We start from the raw sequence: 14,706 nt of genomic DNA, 5'->3' as shown, positions 1-14,706 counted from the left end.
CAGGCTTTCTATTCCTCCCTCCTTCCCTTGTTCTTCTCTTCCTGTCTCCCCTACACTCATTTCTGTCTGGTCTGGAAGGGGATACATAATCTCTACATCTGCTTTATGGCTTTTGGTTGCAGTCCAACATTGTTGTGCCACACTGCTGGCAGAGTGTTGCAGAGTACCACTAGATGGGGATGTGTAGTCATGGCAGAATGAACATGCAACTCACAGGACAGCCAAATGCTAAAAAGAGTGTGCTCTCTTACTGCTCCTTTAAATAACATGGGACTGCAAGTGTTTGGCGTGGTCCTTGACAATTCTGCTCCATAGGTATATTTTCCTCTAGGTTTCACATCTCTTCTCAGGTGTCACACTCCTACTGAAATATAGTACCCTTGAAGGGCTAGAGAGAGAGAGACAAATTGTTTGCAACATTCATATATAAAGAGGTTAGCGGGGCAGTCACATCACACCGTCATGACTGCGGCGATAAAGGTACACAATGCCTAGTGCAGTGTAAGCAAACGGCAGAACAGCGAGCGGGAGCTGTGGCGTGTGGAAAATGCTAGTGGACACAGACAATGCAACAGGCTCAGGCCTGACTAGCCCTCAGAGGGACAGGGGTCGCCTCACTGCGGACAACAGCCCCCTCTCTCCCTCCCTCCCTCTGAGGGCTAGCCAGCGCAGGGGCTGCCACAGCATGGCCTCGGGGAGGACGCTGAAGTTCGCCCTGTGCGAGGTGCTGCAGTTTGTAGGCCTGTGCGTGCCGCTCTTCATCGTCATGCAAAGGTTCGCCCTCATCGTGGCGCGGGTCAAGAGCATGGCGCAGCCTCCTGGTGATGCCAGCACTGCCTACTGGCTCATCGTGGCCTCCTCCATCGCCTATGTCACGTCCACAGCCCTGCTGGTCTGGGTGCCCATGAAGTACATGGTGTTCACAAATAAGACGTTTCTTGTCGGCAGGAAGAAATGGTGAGTGTCTTTCTGGTCTATCTGGTCTGTTTGTTCTGCGACCTAGCTGGAAATCTATGCTAGGAGCTGTCTGAGCTGTATCTGTATTTTCTGTAAGCATTTCACTGTAAGTTTCACTGTTGTATTCGGCGTATGTGACAAATACAATTTGATTTGATTTTTAATATAACAGCACAGTGTTTTCTGGACCTGAGCCTTGCAGTGTAGCAATGGTTGTCTGGTCTGTGTGGCATGAACCTGACCGGTAGCTGTGCTGTGTCTGACTCGACTGGCCTGCAATTGGTTTGGCTGTAGCTGGGCCACGTCTATCATGCCAACATTGAGCATTTCCAAATGCATTGATATTTTCCTTTTTCATAACGTCTAGCCTATAACTATCGCTCCTTTCTCTCTTTCCTTCTCCCTCTCTCTCTCTGTCTCTCTCTCTCAGGAGGCCAGTGGCCCTGGTCTATGTGATCCTCTCCACATTACCCTGCTTTGCCTTTCTCATCGCCAGCTCAGAGGTAAACCATGTGACCCTGGTGTTATATATCATTTGTTTATGCTCGTCTCAGTGTGTCTATGTTTCCGTGACCTTTGACTTAGATTCACCATTGTAGGTGACCTTTGACACTCAACCTGTTGGTTACCTCTGAAATGAGAGTGACACTTACAGAGAGACATTCTAACTCAGAGGTATTCACATCCTGGCCTTGAGGTCTACATTATTGCTTGTTTCCTGGTACCCCTGGTAGTTAATTCATAGATTAATTATGCTTTTGATTAGTTCCAGTCCACTCACCTGATGTACCAGGTCCGAATCAGTCTAGATGATTCCATGCATATCGAACCCTACTGAGCACGATGCAGACTATCGTCTACACTCTTAGAATTAAGGGTACAATATTGTTCCCTGGAGTATAAGTACATCAAAATACACATAATGTACCTTCAGAGGTACACATACAGTATGATCTTACAAGGTACTGTACGGTACCTTTTAGGGTACTGTGTGATAAAGAGTATAATGGTACATTTGTGTACCCAATATTTTGAACAGAAATGTACAATCATGACACTCTTACTCTCAACGTACGGTGAAGGTAAATTTCTGTTTCCCAGGGTACAAACGTATTTTGTGTACCCTTAACTCTTGATGGTACTCATCTGTACCTTTGCTTACCATAAAAGCAATGTATTGAAGAAAAGTACATATTTGTACCCACCATGTGGCATGTAAACTATGAGGTTCACACCACTGTATAAGGGTCAAATTAGTTTAATTTTAATGATAACATTGATCTAGGAACTCACTTGGGGAAGGTCACAGGACTAAAAATGAATTAATTGAACAATCATGTCTCTGTTACTAACAAATACAGTCATGGGTGGTAACTCTACTACTCACTCGAAAAGGCGAGGCACACCAGTAAATGATATTGGAGGCATGGCTTAGTGGGGGCGTGGTTTTCAGTTAGTTATTTTTTAGTCACCCGTGAGTGGAAGTGTTGTACCAGTTTAAGTGGTCTATGGTAGAGGTACACTTTTGCTACTTTAAAGGAACAATTCGCTTTGTCACTGTGGTGGTTCCCTATAAAGGCACATTTTTCCTTTTCTAAAAGCATGCTTTTGTACCTGTGGACTGTACGTAAGAAAGGTATGAACTGGGGTACAATTATGTATCTATAACTAAAGGTACAAAGGGCGTACTACAGGGTACCACCCCAGTGACAAGCATTTGTACCCCTTTAGGGACAAATCTATAAAAAAAAAACCTGAGTGTGCCATCATGACATAACCACGGGATAATGAAGTTATTTGAAGTGTGGTGTCCTAGCAGGGGTCTTAGGAGAGGGGAGGGGGTCAAGTTGATGAGTTGAGACTAGTGATAGCATGTTTGATCCCGGAGCTTCGAGGCATACGTTGAAATTGCTAAGCAATGTACTTCGAAGCAGAGTGCTGATTCCTGTATTACTTTATCAGAAGCACGTGATTAATGACATCCGGAGCCTCGTTTCATCGAACAACCATTGGTTTGGTAGAAGACAAAAAGGCTATGCTGCGTACAGGCTACACAGGGTGTGGGACGTCGTAAATAATCCTTTGGCTGCTCTAAATTATTTTTACCAGCAGGTGCCACTAGTGTACACTGTGTTGATCAAAGCCTAGTGTAATGAACCTATTCTCGATACTATTGGCTGGAAAACCTAGTTGAGAGGAACATGTAGGTTCTCAGGGGAGCAATCTACAGCCCTATGGCCAAGGGGCTACTGATAAGCAGCTGTGTTCCTCTTCCTGTCCCAGCTGCCCTGGTCACATCAGCTGTCCATCTGGCACTTTCCCACTTCCTGTCTGTGAAGAGCCCACCTCCTATGAGCCCACTTTCTAGAGGTTCCTGAAGATCCAGGGGTGACCTCAGGACCTTGGCTTATCTACTCTCTTTCACATAAGAGAAGCTATAAATTAGGCTCAGATGACTCCCAGTCTCTTTTGTTCTGTGTCCTGTAGGCAAGTAGTCCTGGGTTAAGCACATACGAGAGCTAAGTGATTAGCCCACTTACCCAGTATCACAGAGGGTATATAGCACTCATAGGGTGCCATGTAGTATTTGGAGAAGGTTTGGAGGGGAAGCCAAGCTGGCACAGGACTGTCACATGACTGGCACATGACCGTTTAATTAGATCACAATCAGGGCTAGAAATTGTAATGATAGCTACTTTATTGAGGAAGAATTTTCTTACTATGACTGATGTGGTTGTCCCACCTAGCTATTGTAAGATAAATGCACTAACTGTAAGTTGCTCTGGATAAGAGTCTGCTAAAATGTCAATGTCATCTGATTCAAATCACAGATTGGTTTTGATCCTTGTTTTCTCTCAGGTGCAGATCAATAACAGTATAAGACAGGACACGTTCGCAGAGCTTCCCGTGTCACTGATGCTCTTCTCCCTCATCTGCATCGATATCCTGGAGAGGATCCGCCACTGTCGACTCACTGGACACGGTGAGAATGCAAAGCTCTGTGTTCCACACACACGTTTAACTGAACACTAGCTAGCTACTGTAGTCTGAATACTACCCAATCCTCTGCCAACTCACTGAGCGCAACCTCTGTCACATGCAGCTGGACCTAGTGTCATTTCATTACGACAACAATAGTGTACACTATCGGGGGATATGTTCTATCAAGAGATATAGTATGTATCTCAGGAAATGAACAGGAAATTCTCTGTATGACCCCCCAATTGATTTTTCATAACGCAGTGTTGAATTGGCAAAAACCATGACATGTTCTAAGGACGGCTGTCACTTTCTTGGAATCCCTTTATTCGAGGAAATAACCAGATCCTGTCCTTTTCCACTGATCAGAAATGCTATTGTATTATGGTAAAATATAGTGCCTATACAGCCCAGAGAGACAATCGCTGTGTTGTCCTGTGTTCTACACTGTTGGGCTGTGTGGTGTGCATGTTTGTGCCATAATGAGATGTTCTGATCTGCGTCATTCAGTCACAGCTAACATACTCATGTGCTGTTGTCTTTCCATCCAGCTAATGAATTGGACCGAGATGCTGAGATCCCTTCCACTGTCCTCACACACGTGGAGCACCTACGTGGAACCCCAGTGACAACAGTAAACCCAGCAAACCCTGCATCACCTGTAACGCTAGCTGTGCCCGGGCAACCTGCACAACCAGGGCAACCTGGTGGTCCAAATGGGCAGGACCAGAACGGGGCGGCCTCTCGACCAGAGGCCAATGGGACTTTTCAGGGGATGTCAGGTAACCAGATACCAGGGAGACAGTTTAGCATCTCAGGCCTGAGTTCACGCTCGGCACGCTCGGCACGTTCGGCACGCTCGGCACACTCTGTCAGCACGTCGGTGGACCGTGGCATCTCACCATACGCCTACACAGGGCCACTGCACTTCCTGTGTGCCAGCGATGCCCGAGCCGAGGTATTTGTGGACAGCTTTCTGTTCTGGATGGACACAGTGGAGATGGTGAGGGTGGCTGGGCACCCAGCGGTCTACTACTCGGGCTGGGTGTTCCCTATCTACATCTTCAGCTACCTGTCGTGCCTGCGGCTGGTGGTCATGCCCCACAGTCCCCTGCTATCATCACTAGGTGTGGCCTTGCAGGATCTGCCCTTCCTGTTTGTGCGTATCGGCCTCATCGCCTTCTTCGGCTTTGTCACGCCCCTCCTCTACCTGATGAAGAACCTGCTCGTCTGCCTGGCCTTCATCTACTTCAACTTTATGACCAAGCTGAGGGTCTTCAACACCGAGAGGATGTTCTGATCTGAGTCGCCAGCCAAGGATGAGAAAAAACAATGGACTACAACCCACTGGGCAAAAACTGGTTTCCACATCATTTCAACCCCTCCAAAAAATGTGATGATGTTGTCATCAACAAAAGGGAATTTATTTCTTTGTTTTTACCTTTTTTTTAACCTAAATCCAATGTCATGGTGATATTTTTTGTTGATTTCACATTGAATTCACAACTCAATCAAAAGTAAATCAAAACTAGACGTTGAAATTATGTCTGTGCCCAGTGGAAATGGACTTCATAACAGAGACACCAAACCAAAACAACAACTGACTCACACAGCGATGAGAAGAATTGGAGCGGATTCCTGTGTTCAGCACAGCAAGAGAGATTGATCCATTTCATAATGATGATTCTGATTAAAGGAGGGACAGGATGACACTGTGGTGCTTTTTGCAGGCTAAAAGGGAACTCTTTGGCAATTTGTTCCCATAAAGGGGATGGAGGACATTGACTGTCAGAGGACTATGTGTTGTCTTAGTGTTATCGTAATTCCTATTTGTTCAACGTTGTTTTTTTTACCCCCCAACTCCCCTTGCCCCTTGTCCCCAACCTGAACCATGGCACTTTGAGAATGTAAAGAACCTGTCATGTCACTTACAGATTTGATAACAGATAATTTTTGATGTTTCTATTCTATTACCATAAAGTGCAGTGAATTGTGTAAGAATATACATCAATGTTGTTATACATCCCAGATTTTTTCCCTTGCTAGGTTATCATATCCACAAATTTAAAACAAAGCGTGAGTTTGTACAAATGAAACATATTTTTGGGTGTAAAAATTTATTAAAAAAATTGAAAATCTGAGAAAAAAGACATCTGTTTTATGATATGATTTCACGTGAGCATGAACTGTGTATGACTGCATTTATATGCGTGTGTTACCGGCCTGTCTGTAGGTGGCCTGTAATAGTAAAAAGATTGGACACAAGTTTACGCTTGCAAAGATCTGCCGCTTTCTTTAGTCTGAAGATTTTTTTGGCATTCTCTCAACCAGCTTCACCTAGAATGCTTTTCCAACAGTCTTGAAGGAGTTCCCACATATGCTGTGCACTTGTTGTCTGCTTTTCCTACACTCTGCGGTCCGACTCATCTCAAACCATCTCAATTTGGTTGATGTCGGGGGATTGTAGAGGCCTGGTCATCTGATGCAGCACTCCATCACTCTTCTTCTTGGTCAAATAGCCCTTACACAGCCTGGACGTGTGTTGGGCCATTGTTCTGTTGAAAAACAAATGATAGTCCCACTAAGTACAAACCAGATGGGATGGGGTATCGCTGCATAATGCTGTGGTAGCCATGCTGTTTAAGTGTGCCTTGAATTCTAAATAAATCACTGACAGTGTCACAAGCAAAGCACCCCCACACCATCACACCTCCTCCTACATAATTCCATATGTGTTATTTCATAGTTTGATGTCTTCACTATTATTCTACAATGTAGAAAATAGTAAAAATAAAGAAAAATCCTGGAATGAGCAGGTGTGTCCAAACCTTTGACTGGTACTGTATGTGAACCCTTTGGAATTACCTGGATTTCTGCTTAAATTGGTCACAACAATAGACAAACACAGTCTGCTTAAACTAATAACTCACAAACAATTATACGTTTTCATGTCTTTATTGAACACACCGTGTAAACATTCACAGTGCAGGGTGGGAAAAGTATGTGAACCCTTGGATGTAATAACTGGTTGACCCTCCTTTGGAAGCAATAACCTCAACCAAACATTTGATGTAGTTGCTGATCAGACCTGCACAACGGTCAGGAGGAATTTTGGACCATTCCTCTTTACAAAACTGCTTCAGTTCAGCAATATTCTTGTGATGTCTGGTGTGAACCGCTCTCTTGAGGTCATGCCACTGCATCTTAATCGAGTTGAGGTCAGGATTCTGACTGGGCCACTGCAGAATGAGTATATTTTCTTCTGTTGAAGCCATTCTGTTGTTGATTTACTTCTGTGTTTTGGGTTGTTGTCCTGTTGCATCACCCAACTTATGTTGACCTTCAATTGGCGGACAGATAGCCTTACATTCTCCTGCAAAAAGTCTTGATAAACTTGGGAATTAATTTTTCCGTCGATGATAGCAAGCTGTCCAGGTCCTGAGGCAGCAAAGCAGCCCCAAACCATGACGCTCCCTCCACCATATTTTACAGTTGGGATGAGGTTTTGATGTTGGTGTGCTATGCCTTTTTTCTCCACACATACTGTAGTGTTATGTGTTCCTTCCAAACAACTCAATTTAGGTTTAATCTGTCTACAGAATGTTTTGCCAGTAGTGCTGTGGAACATCTAGGTGCACTTTTGCAAACTTCAGACGTGCAGAAATGTTTTTTTTTGGACAGCAGTGGCTTATTTCGTGGTGTCCTCCCATGCACATCATTCTTGTTTAGTGTTTTACGTATCGTAGACTCATCAACAGAGATGTTAGCATGTTCCAGGATTTCTGTAAGTCTTTAGCTGACACTCTAGGATTCTTCTTAACCACATTGAGCATTATGTGCTATGCTTTTGCAGTCATTTTTGCAGGACGGCCAGTCCTAGGGAGAGTAGCAACAGTGCTGAACTTTCTCCAGTTATAGACAATTTGTCTTACCGTGGACTGATGAACATCAAGGTTTTTAGAGATACTTTTGTAACCCTTCCCAGCTTTATGCAAGTCAACAATTCTTAATCTTAGGTCTTCTGAGATCTCATTTGTTCGAGGCATGATTCACATCAGGCAATGCTTCTTGTGAATAGCAAAGTCACATTTTGTGAGTGTTTTTTATAGGGTAGGGCAACTCTAACCAACATCTCCAATCTCATCTCATTGATTGGACTCCAGGTTAGCTGACTCCTGACTCCAATGAGCTTTTGGAGAAGTCATTAGCCTAGGGATTCACATACTTTTACCAACCTACACTGTGAATTTTTGTATTATGTATTCAATATAGACGAGACAAATACAATAATTTGTGTGTTATTAGTTTCAGCACACTGTGTGTGTCTATTGTTGTAACTTAGATGAAGGTCAGATCACATTTTCTGACCAATTTATGCAGAAATCCAGGTAATTCCAAAGGGTTCACATACTTTCTCTTACCACTGTATATGTATATGTATATATATATATATATATACACAGTTGAAGTCGGATGTTTGCATACACCTTAGACAAATACATTTAAACTCAGGTTTTCACAATTCCTAACATTTAATCCTAGTAAAAATTCCCTGTCTTAGGTCAGTTAGGATCACCACTTTATTTTAAGAATGTGAAATGTCAGAATAATAGTAGGGAGAATGATTTACTTCAGCTTTTATTTATTTGGTGTAACTGAGTCATGCTTTTTCAGATCTGCCCACAAACTTTCTATAGGATTGAGGTCAGGGCTTTGTGATGGCCACTCCAATAGCTTGACGTTGTTGTCCTATTCAATGCATTGAAAGCATAGGAAGTGTTGCTTTCTTCAGTGCGACTGGCGATCAGAGGTTACACACCTATTTTGCTACCACTACATCACAGGATGAAGACTGCCATGACCACTGTAATACCTTGACTTTGTTGTCCTTAAGCCATTTTGCCACAACTTTGGAAGTATGCTTGGGGTCATTGTCCATTTGAAGACCCATTCGCGACCAAGCTTTAACTTCCTGACTGATGTCTTGAGATGTTGCTTCAATATATCCACGTACTTTTCCTGCCTCATGCCATCTATTTAGTGAAGTGCACCAGTCCCTCCTGCAGCAAAGCTGTCACCCCCGTTCTTCACGGTTGGGATGTTGTTCTTCGGCTTGCAAGCCTCCCCCTTTTTCCTCCAAACATAACGATGGTCATTATGGTCAAACAGTTATATTTTTGTTTCTTCAGACCAGAGGACATTTCTCCAAAAAGTACAATCTTTATCCCCATGTGCAGTTGCAAAACGTAGTCTGGCTTTTTTTATGGCGGTTTTGGAGCAGTGGCTTCTTCCTTGCTGAGCAGCCTTTCAGGTTATGTCGATATAGGAGTCTTTTTACTGTGTATATAGATACTTTTGGACCCGTTTCCTCCAGCGTCTTCACAAGGTACTTTGCTGTTGTTCTGGGATTGATTTGCACTTTTCGCACCAAAGTATGTTCATCTCTGGGAGACAGAACGCATCTCCTTCCTGAGCGGTATGACGGCTGCATGGTCCCAAGGTGTTTATACTTGCGTACTATTGTTTGTACAGATGAACATGGTACCTGTAGGTGTTTGCAAATTGCTCCCAAGGATGAACCAGACTTATGGAGGTCTACAATTCCTTTTCTGAGGTCTTGGCTGATTTATTTTGATTTTCCCATGATGTCAAGCAAAGAGGCCCTGAGTTTGAAGGTAGGCCTTGAAATACATCCACAGGAACACCTCCAATTGACTCAAACGATGCAATTAGCCGATCAGAAGCTTCTAAAGCCATGACATCATTTTCTGGAATTTTCTAAGCTGTTTAAAGGCACAGTCAACTTAGTGTATGTAAACTTCTGACCCACTGGAATTGGGATACAGTGAATCATAAGTGAAATAATCTGTCTGTAAACAATTGTTGGAAAAATGACTTGTGTCATCAACAAAGTAGATGTCCTAACTGACTTCCCAAAACTATAGTTTGTTAACAAGACATTTGTGGAGGGATTGAAAAACGAGTTTTAATGACTCCAACCTAAGTGTATGTAAACTTCCGACTTCATTAATATATACTGCTCAAAAAAAAGGGAACACTTAAACAACACAATGTAACTCCAAGTCAATCACACTTCTGTGAAATCAAACTGTCCACTTAGGAAGCAACACTGATTGACAATACATTTCACATGCTGTTGTGCAAATGGAATAGACAACAGGTGGAAATTATAGGCAATAAGCAAGACACCCCCAATAAAGGAGTGGTTCTGCAGGTGGAGACCACAGACCACTTCTCAGTTCCTATGCTTCCTGGCTGATGTTTTGGTCACTTTTGAATGCCGGCGGTGCTTTCACTCTAGTGGTAGCATGAGACGGAGTCTACAACCCACACAAGTGGCTCAGGTAGTGCAGCTCATCCAGGATGGCACATCAATGCGAGCTGTGGCAAGAAGGTTTGCTGTGTCTGTCAGCGTAGTGTCCAGAGCATGGAGGCGCTACCAGGAGACAGGCCAGTACATCAGGAGACGAGGAGGAGGCCATAGGAGGGCAACAACCCAGCAGCAGGACTGCTACCTCCGTCTTTGTGCAAGGAGGAGCAGGAGGAGCACTGCCAGAGCCCTGCAAAATGACCTCCAGCAGGCCACAAATGTGCATGTGTCTGCTCAAACGGTCAGAAACAGACTCCATAAGGGTGGTATGAGGGCCCGACGTCCACAGGTGGGGGTTGTGCTTACAGCCCAACACCGTGCAGGACGTTTGGCATTTGCCAGAGAACACCAAGATTGGCAAATTCGCCACTGGCGCCCTGTGCTCTTCACAGATGAAAGCAGGTTCACACTGAGCACGTGACAGACGTGACACAGTCTGGAGACGCCGTGGAGAACGCTCTGCTGCCTGCAACATCCTCCAGCATGACCGGTTTGGCGGTGGGTCAGTCATGGTGTGGGGTGGCATTTCTTTGGGGTGCCGCACAGCCCTCCATGTACTCGCCAGAGGTAGCCTGACTGCCATTAGGTACCGAGATGAGATCCTCAGACCCCTTGTGAGACCATATGCTGGTGCGGTTGGCCCTGGGTTCCTCCTAATGCAAGACAATGCTAGACCTCATGTGGCTGGAGTGTGTCAGCAGTTCCTGCAAGAGGAAGGCATTGATGCTATGGACTGGCCCGCCCGTTCCCCAGACCTGAATCCAATTGAGCACATCTGGGACATCATGTCTCGCTCCATCCACCAACGCCACGTTGCACCACAGACTGTCCAGGAGTTGGCGGATGCTTTAGTCCAGGTCTGGGAGGAGATCCCTCAGGAGACCATCCACCACCTCATCAGGAGCATGCCCAGGTGTTTTAGGGAGGTCATACAGGCACGTGGAGGCCACACACACTACTGAGCCTCATTTTGACTTGTTTTAAGGACATTACATCAAAGTTGGATCAGCCTGTAGTGTGGTTTTCCACTTTAATTTTGAGTGTGACTCCAAATCCAGACCTCCATGGGTTGATAAATTGCATTTCCATTGATTATTTTTGTGTGATTTTGTTGTCAGCACATTCAACTATGTAAAGAAAAAAGTATTTAATAAGATTATTTCTTTCATTCAGATCTAGGATGTGTTGTTTAAGTGTTCCCTTTATTTTTTTGAGCAGTGTATATATATATATATATATACTTCTTTACATTTTAAGTACATTAAAGTTGGTTTTAACCAAATCAAGTTGAGGAAGAAAGAATTTGAACTCCACACCCCCCTCACCCTTGCACCTTGCCAAACCTGACCTTCACTAAACAGATACATGGAGAAGAGGGATAGAAGGGGACATGAAGCCCTGAGATGTCCCTACAAGTCCCAAAGTTCATCGTCGTCCCTACAGGTTATAGGAAAGAGCAGAAGCTCTGAACTCTCTGTTCAGAACCCAGTCCTACCTAGAGGTTATGGCAAATGTGCTCTTTTAGTATTTCTCCAGTAGGTTTCCTTAAGGAGGAAGACCTTCACTTCCTTGTCAAAGATAATAAAACTAAAACACTTTAGTAAATACTACTGTAATGTACCCAAAAACAGTACAGTAAATAATACAGTATACTACATTCCACAAAAATACTACAGTAATTACTAGAGTATATACTACAATTTTTTTTACTACAGTATGTATACTATAGTAAACTTTAAATACTACAGTAAATAATACAGTATACACTGTAGTCTGCAAAAAACACTACAGTGAATACTATAGTATTTTTTTATGTCGTTTTTTTATGTGGGTATATAGGGAATGGGGTGCCATTTGGGACATACCTAATGTTTTCAATTGAATGCAGATGAACTCATGAATTGAATGAAAAATATTCAAAGTGATTGATGGTGATGATGATGAATATAAGAAATAAGAGCATGGTTCTCTGACAACAGGAGCATCCCTGGTGAGTATCGAGGATCCCTTGGAGGCCAGCTTCATCCAGGAGAACCTTGAGCTACTGCAGGATGGATCCAAGTCCTTCTGGATCCGCATGTACAAGAGCCACGAAGGTCAGTACCTATGGTTCCAAAATTCTGGTAACTTTCCCAAAAAGGATTTCTGGAAAACCAGGGATTTTTTTTAATGACCGGAATTTTGCAACCCAATCAGTACCTCTTACTGACAACCCATAAGATTAAGCAGGCTACTTAAGCAAAAACCCTGTGCCCTCGATTATGAAACATTTTTAACTAGCAAAATCACTTTGAATGAACAAAGTGCAAGTACCTGTCTCTTGCAATTCGAAGAATATGTCCCAATTTCTGAACCTTGTTAATCTATTAATAGTTGTTCAATGACAATGAATCCCCCTATCAAAGGATATTGGTTTGACCCCAGGGGCGGTCGATGCCGTTTGAGATGAGGGAGGACAATATATTTTTTATGAGTCTTATTTCTATTACAGCATGTTGTCACGACTGTGACGGATGGTGGCGCCCCTCCTCGGCCGGGCGGGGCTCGGCGGTCGTCGTCGCCGAACTACTAGCTGCCATCGATCCTTGTTTTGTTTCACTTTCGTTTGGTTAGGTCTAGGTAGGCACGCACCTGTTTTGGGTTAGTCATTAGTGGGGGGGTTATTTAGGTTAGCGTAGGATGTATGGTTTTTTGTACGTGATTGTGTTTCTCTGTTTGCTTGCTTGGTGACACTCTGATTTTGTAATTTTCAGTAGTGCGTGTGTTTGCACCAACAGTGTTTTGTCCCCTGTGTTTGGGGCACCTTGTTTTGTTGTGCGCTTTGATCGCTGTGTTTGGGAAGGCTTGTATTTTTGCCGTTGTGCTTATTAAAGCCACTACCCTGCATCGCAGCTTCCTGCATTTGATTCCTCACCCACTACACACAAGCGTGACAGAAATCACGTACCCAAAACGTAATGGAGTCAGCAGGAGCTTCAGCGCCAGCCATGTCCATGGAGGAAACCGTGGATCAACACTCTACCCTGCTCCACCGGCTGGGTAACGCCATGGATCAGGTGTTGGCGCGCCTGGAGAGCTGGGACCGACGCGCTCTCGGCCCCTCGAACGCGGCAGTCCAACAGCCTGCGCCCCCCCAGCACCCACAGCTCCCAGTACCAGTGGGGTGAAGCTCGCCCCCCCCAGGGAGTACGATGGAACGGACGCTGGGTGTAAGGGCTTCTTACTCCAGCTGGAGTTATACCTGGCGACCGTTCGTCCCCCTCCCTCGGGGGAGGAGAGCGTCAGCGTCCTCGTCTCCTGTCTCACGGGTAAGGCCCTGGAATGGGCAAACGCCGTGTGGGACAGTCCGGACTCAGCCAGGGACAACTACCCAGAGTTCACCCGCCGCTTTCGGGCAGTATTCGATCATCCCCCGGAGGGGAGAGCGGCGGGTGAGCGGCTGTTTCACCTGAGGCAGGAGACGAGGAGCGCACAGGATTTCGCTCTCGAGTTCCGGACCCTGGCCGCGGGAGCAGGGTGGAATGAGAGGGCCCTTATAGACCACTACCGTTGTAGTTTGAGGGAGGACGTCCGCCGGGAATTAGCCTGTCGGGACACGACTCACACACTGGACCAACTGGTGGATCTGTCCATCCGACTGGACAATCTGCTGGCCGCCCGCGGACGTCCGACCCGGGCCCTGCTCATTCCACCCTCCAGCCCTCCTGCTCCCACGCCTATGGAGATAGGGGGGGCAGCAGCCAGGAAGACTGGAGGGGGGGGTCGCTCCTGCACCTCATGTGGTCGCAGAGGGCACACTGTGGACCGGTGCTGGGGAGACTCCCCTAGGAGTCCAGACGGCAGGCAGAGCGCTCCTTTGACACCTCAGGTGAGTCAGCACCAGCCTCACCCAGAGCCCCCTGTACGTCATATGTATGTGTCAGTGTCTTTCCCTTGTTTCTCCCCTCACTCCCGGTTTAAGGCACTAGTCGATTCAGGCGCAGCAGGGAGTTTTATGGACCGTGGGGTCGCGGCTAGGTTAGGGATTCCCTTGGTCCAGTTGGACCAACCCTTCCCCATACACGCCCTAGACAGTCGACCACTAGGGTCGGGGCTGGTCAGGGAGGTCACTGTACCTCTGGTCATGGTAATGCGGGGGGGTCATGAGGAGCAGATTAGTCTTTTCCTCATCGATTCCCCAGCGTTTCCAGTGGTTCTAGGGATTCCCTGGCTAGACATTCACAACCCTAAGATTTCGTGGGGACAGAGGGCTCTTAAGGGGTGGTCAAATGAGTGCTCGGGCAGGTGCATAGGAGTTTCCATCGGTGCGACTACGGTGGAGAGTCCAGACCAAGTCTCCACCGTGCACATTCCCTCAGAATATGCCGATTTGGCTATCG

General features: G+C 45.6%; 1 protein-coding gene and 1 non-coding gene across 2 annotated transcripts; both read left to right on the top strand.

Moving 5' to 3' along the window:
- Positions 1 to 685: 685 nt before the first annotated feature.
- Positions 686 to 6,084, top strand: LOC115148374 (transmembrane protein 236-like). The gene is made up of 4 exons (XM_029690278.1): positions 686 to 957; positions 1,388 to 1,460; positions 3,817 to 3,940; positions 4,488 to 6,084. The coding sequence occupies exons 1-4, from the start codon at positions 686 to 688 to the stop codon at positions 5,234 to 5,236; spliced, it is 1,218 nt and encodes a 405-aa protein (XP_029546138.1). The 3' UTR covers positions 5,237 to 6,084.
- A 5,752-nt stretch (positions 6,085 to 11,836) lies between these two features.
- Positions 11,837 to 11,890, top strand: LOC115163556 (U7 small nuclear RNA). Its single transcript, XR_003869773.1, has one exon. It is a non-coding gene; the product is annotated as a U7 small nuclear RNA (small nuclear RNA).
- The last annotated feature ends 2,816 nt before the right edge of the window (positions 11,891 to 14,706 follow it).

Source organism: Salmo trutta, chromosome 2, assembly GCF_901001165.1.
Source record: "Salmo trutta chromosome 2, fSalTru1.1, whole genome shotgun sequence".
NCBI classification, from domain to species: Eukaryota; Metazoa; Chordata; class Actinopteri; order Salmoniformes; family Salmonidae; genus Salmo; species Salmo trutta.
The sequence above is the reverse complement of the archived record's forward strand: the minus strand, read 5'-3'. Positions and strand labels throughout refer to the sequence as shown.

Coding starts and splice junctions, on each gene's coding strand:
- LOC115148374 (XM_029690278.1), top strand. CDS start 686: ATGGCCTCGGGGAGGACGCTGAAGTTCGCCCTGTGCGAGGTGCTGCAG. Junction 1,461..3,816: donor TTCTCATCGCCAGCTCAGAG/GTAAACCATGTG, acceptor GTTTTCTCTCAG/GTGCAGATCAATAACAGTAT. Junction 3,941..4,487: donor CTGTCGACTCACTGGACACG/GTGAGAATGCAA, acceptor CTTTCCATCCAG/CTAATGAATTGGACCGAGAT.